The sequence below is a fragment of the Eschrichtius robustus genome, chromosome 6, assembly GCF_028021215.1.
Source record: "Eschrichtius robustus isolate mEscRob2 chromosome 6, mEscRob2.pri, whole genome shotgun sequence".
In the NCBI taxonomy this organism is placed as follows: domain Eukaryota; kingdom Metazoa; phylum Chordata; class Mammalia; order Artiodactyla; family Eschrichtiidae; genus Eschrichtius; species Eschrichtius robustus.
In genome coordinates this window covers 72,072,776-72,077,966 of record NC_090829.1, presented here as the reverse complement: position 1 = coordinate 72,077,966, position 5,191 = coordinate 72,072,776, and the positions used below count along the sequence as shown (strand labels likewise).

General features: G+C 55.6%; 1 protein-coding gene across 1 annotated transcript; it reads right to left on the bottom strand.

The window, feature by feature from the left end:
- Positions 1-996: 996 nt before the first annotated feature.
- On the bottom strand, positions 997-3,376 carry HES1 (hes family bHLH transcription factor 1). Its single transcript, XM_068546457.1, has 4 exons — positions 3,025-3,376; positions 2,795-2,890; positions 2,455-2,542; positions 997-1,796 (listed from the first exon to the last, which is right to left on the bottom strand). The coding sequence occupies exons 1-4, from the start codon at positions 3,130-3,132 to the stop codon at positions 1,246-1,248; spliced, it is 843 nt and encodes a 280-aa protein (XP_068402558.1). The 5' UTR covers positions 3,133-3,376; the 3' UTR covers positions 997-1,245.
- Positions 3,377-5,191: the final 1,815 nt, after the last annotated feature.

Sequence of the window (5,191 nt, the reverse complement as noted above, 5' to 3'; positions counted from 1 at the left end):
CGCTTTGAGTTAGGACTTGTTAAGGAGGGTTATGTGAGCTGAAACCGGAGACAACCCTTTTGCTTCTATCTGGAGCCCACATCTTGCCTGGAAATGGGGCATGACCAAGCAAAGGGGTCGCTTGCTGTTTGTATTAAAAGGGGAAGATGGCCTGTGTGCTTGCCAGCAAGGCCCCCACATGCTTTCTCTATTAGAGCCAAGCACAGAAACTTATCAAAAACATATGTCTGGTGTTAATCATCTGGACTCGGGCTCCACTTGGGAGTCTAACTAGCTGTTCCTTGGCAGAAGGAATCTGTTGACCTTCTCAGCTTGCTTGAAGAGGGTGCAGAGAGGCATTTCAAACTTTTAGATGCTGGTACAGAAAATGTCTAGCTGCACCTAAAGACTAATTAAAGGAAGACTCCGACACTTGAAGGCTGGAGGCTGCAGCTATGAAGACTGTTTTCACTTGGATGTTGGTGAGCTACCCCAGGGCAGTAGTGGTGCAGGAGCCACCCGTAAATGTGCAGTGGGCAATAGTACTGGATTGATGAACTTCATGAATTCAGCCCTGTTCCACCCTCCTCAGAAGGAGCCAGTATGAGCACCAGGACTGAATGAACTACCCAATTGCAACTAGTAAAGTTTTTGAAATCCTTTAAGAGATTGACCACAAATTGATCAGGGAAGCCATATCAGATGGGTTCTCTCACAAATTAAATGGAATTTAGTTCAAGGAGGGTTGGTAGAAGGTTGGACAGATTTTTAAAAATGTTCTTTTAATAACAAAAGAGCCAATTCCTGAATTCTCAGATTACATATAATTCAAATTCTGCCCGAGACCTTCTTTTTTACATATTCTGAAATAATCAGTTCTAAGACATAAGAGCATTCACTCTTTTTTTTCTTTTATTATATTTTCTCAAATAAACTTCCCAAAAGGAAGATATTTTAAGAGCATTTTCAAACATCTTTGGCATCACATAGAAAAGAAATCTCGTGTAAAAAACGAAATGTCATCTGAACTTTTATAATACAAAGGCGCAATCCAATATGAACATATAAAATATATACAAATATAGTGCATGGTCAGTCACTTAATACAGCTCTCTACAAAAAAGTAACTTTAGAAATTAAAAAAACCAAAGTAACCACTTAATCACAAAAGTCCTCCCTTCTTTCCCAGCCTCCAAGTTCCTGTTTAGTGTCCCGAGGGAAGAGAGGTGGGTTGGGGAATTTAGGGGGAGGGGTGGCCTGAACCCCTCAGTTCCGCCACGGCCTCCACATGGAGTCCGCCGTGAGCGAGGGGCCGCTGGAAGGCGACACCGCGTTGGGGCCCACGGAGGTCCCGCTGTTGCTGGTGTAGACTGGGATGACTGGGCCGCTGTGAGCGAAGGCCCCGTTGGGGATGAGGAAGGCAAACTGGCCGTCGGGAGCCGGCACCACCTGGAAGCCGCCGAACACCTTAGCCGCCTCTCCAGCCGGGCTGCCCAGCTTGCAGGGCGCGCCGCCGGGAGGGGGCGCCGCACCCCCGGGGATGGGCACGAGCGGCGGAGGCGGCGCGAACGGCGCGTGCTGCGGACCTCCGGGTCCCGGAGGGGGTGGCGGCGGCGCCTGTAAGGCGGGGTGCGGCTGCCCAGGGTAGGTCATGGCGTTGATCTGGGTCATGCAGTTGGCCAGGTGGCCGAGGAGCCGGGTGCGCACCTCGGTGTTAACGCCCTCACACGTGGACAGGAAGCGGGTCACCTCGTTCATGCACTCGCTGAAGCCGGCGCGGTACTTCCCCAGCACGCTCGGGTCTGTGCTTAGCGCGGCTGCGGGCCAGAAGGAGACAGACGGGTCACCGAACAGCCCTGGCCCCGAAGCCGCCGCCTCCGCCCTGGGAGGTCCCCGCGGCGCGCCTCCCTGACCACCCGCCCGCGGAACTGCCTCTTGGCTACCGGGCTGGGTTTAGAAAAACCATCCGCCTCTCCACACTAGCTTGGCGACCGAACCCGAGACGCTCCCTCTCCGCTCCCTGTCACTCCATTTAAACCGATCTCAAGCCTCAGATTTGCCTCCTCCCCACCCTCGCGCGATGTGACCTTGGATAATGCCCTTCCCCCCTTCTCCACCATCCTAGCCTTATTTCCCGTTCTGTAGTGGGGGAGGAGGGAGTGTTAAACCAGATGACCCCAGGCTCCACGCAGCTTAAAAACCGCCACGGTTCCAAGTCCTTTCGCCCCCACCCGCTTCCCCCACTGCCAAGCCGCCCGCCGCCCTCGCTGCTACAACCTCTCTCCCTCCCTTTCCGGAACAGTAACAACTTGGAGTTGTGGCTATAAATAAGCCCCAGACCGTGGGAACGCAAGAGTGAGCCAAGGCAGTAAAATGTAGCTGAATGCCTCTCACAACCACGGGCGGAAGTCTGGAAGAAATCACCGCGGGGAGAGAGGGACGCCCGCAGAGGGGGACGCGGCGAGCCGCCCTCACCAGTCATCTGCGCCCGCTGCAGGTTCCGGAGGTGCTTCACTGTCATTTCCAGAATGTCTGCCTTCTCCAGCTTAGAATGCCGTGAGCTCTGCACCGAAGAGAAGGCAAGGGAGGAAAGTGAGAGCCCCGCCAGAGGCCTCGGAGTGCTGGTGGTCCCTCCCCACCCCGGCCGTGGTGGCGACATCCCTAGACCCTGGCTAGAGGGGCTCAGCCCTCCCGCCTCAGAGAATGCAGTACAGGCGGAGATCCCGCTGGCAAGGGGGTTTCATTCTTAATACCTGAGAAATAGTATTTTGGTTTTTTATTTAAGAAAAAAAAAAAAGCAGAATTATTCACTTACATCTTTCTTAAGAGCATCCAAAATCAGTGTTTTCAGCTGGCTCAGACTTTCATTTATTCTTGCTCTTCGTCTTTTCTCCATGATAGGCTTTGATGACTGTAAAGAAAAAAAAAAAAAGCGCTGAGTTCCCATGGGACCTGCCATTTCACCCCTTGATTTTAAGGGAGAAAGGCGCCCCCAACCCCGTCTTAATCTCTTGGGGCTGCAAGAGATGCAGGTACTGCCCTTACCTTTCTGTGCTCAGATGCTGTCTTTGGTTTATCCGGTGTCGTGTTGACACTGGCTGGGGTAGCAGCCACCGGGGACGAGGAATTTTTCTCCATTATATCAGCTGGCATTTTCTTTTCCTTTCTTTTTTTTTTTAAATCCCTAGAGAATTTTATTTTTGGAGTTCTTCACACACAAAAAAATTGTTTTGTTTATGTCCCTTCTACTTGAGACTTTCGCAAAACTACTGAGCAAGTGCTGAGGGTTTATTACAATATCTTATGGCTACTTGGTGATCGGTAGCGCAATTCCAGGACCAAGGAGAGAGGTAGACGGGGGATTCCGCTGTTATCAGCACCAGCTCCGGATCCTGTGTGATCCCCAGGCCCTGGCGGCCTCTATATATATCTGGGACTGCACGCGAACGGCTCGTGTGAAACTTCCCAAACTTTCTTTCCCACAGTAACTTTCAGCCAATGGGAGGAGGAGACACGCGGCACCGCTCGTGGACCGCGCCCCCCCATTGGCCGCCAGGCACAAGGCCTGGCGGCCAATGGCGCGCGCCTGAGCCCGGGGCACCAGAGGCTACAACGTCAATCAAAAGGATTTTAACCCTTTGCTACTCTCCCTGCTGGGCTTTGCTTTACAGAGGATTTTTCCGCATTGGGTTTGCTCTGGTCTAGTTAATTTCTTTTGGGGCTAGGGTCTTTGCTCCTTATTTCCGTTCATGTGTAATAGAGCTGCTTTGACGCTAATAAGTTCATTTGAAATATATTTTTAAAAAGGTTTAGAAGGGCAAGGATAAAAGGTTATAATTGCAGTGGTTAAAAGGGGGGAATTGTGTAAGGGTGTGAGTTACGGAAACATCCAAGTGATTTGCCGCTCAGGCTCCGCACATTCGGGGGAGGAGAGGGGTGAAAGTCGACAATGCAGAAAACGGACCAAAAAAATTCCTTTTTTGCATGCAGAAAAAGTGCCTCCATCTTACATTTGCAGGTTTTTTAGAGCAAGGTGGTTTTTGATCCCCGCCCCCCCCCCACACGCCCACCCCGACCCGGCCCTCATTTCTCTTCTGGAGTTGGGGGCTTGGACCCCGCGCTTCCCCAGGAAACAATCAGAATAATTTCCAACTGAGCAGAAAGGAAATGGAATTTCAAATGAAAGATGAACAAGGGGGGCTTTCATGGCAATGCCTCAGGGACGCGCGCGCGTCCTCGCCACCCTTTCCCTTTCCACCCGCCGGCTCTCGATTCTGCCGCATGTTGAGGTGGCGAGCCGAGCGGCAGCCTCTCCCTCCTTCTCGCCCCGCGGGCGGCCGGGGCAGCCTCGGCACCCGGCGCGCGCGGGCCCTTTAAGAGCTACACCAGCCGAGCTGCAGTTTGACATCAGCCGGCCGGCGAGGGCGCGCCAGGAGCCGAAGCACGTGCCAGGATGTTTTATTGCCGCCGCGGCTGCGGCCCGGCCGGGAGGATGTGTGTGTGCGTGCGTGTGTGAGTGTGTGTGCGCGCGCCCCGGGGGCAGGGAGGCGGGGGGCGGCGGGGGGCGGCGGCGGGCGGCGGAGCGCGGGGGCTGGTTCCTGGTCCCCGGGAGAAGCCAAGAAGGTAAATAGCAGCTGCTGTGCTCGAGCCTGGGAAAACCCCGCCCCCTGCGCCTTGGCCGGCGCTCATTGGCGCGCGCTGCGTGTGGGGGGTGTGTGTGTGTGTGTGTGAGTGTGTCCGGGCCCCCCTCCTCTGGTCCCCGCCGGGCCAGGAATCCGAGGGGGCGGCGGGAGCCGAGCCCCGGAGCTTACCACCCACCCACCACCCCCACCAACTCCGCCGGGCCAAGGTCAGCCCTTCCGGGCGGGGAGCGCACGCCCTGGGGTGGAGAGTGGGGAATTATTCCAACCCCCCACTCCACCCCTGATTTCGGGCTTGAGGTTTTAACTCTGCCGAAAGCCTCACTAGCAACAGCCCGGGGGAGGGGTGGGGGCCTTCTTGTTTGCTCCCAGCCCCGGCCCTCCCTCCCACCGCGGGGCCTCCGGCGCCCGCCGCGGTCACGAGATGCCTGACCGCACTTAGGAAGCGGCCGGGTCAGCCTCCTGCCTCCGCTCGGCGGCTGCGGTTAAAGCAGCTTCGCGCCGCCCGCCCTTTCCCCGGGTCCAGGGCGGCCGGGCAGCTCCCCCTCGCTGCGCCCGGGAGGCCGCCGGCG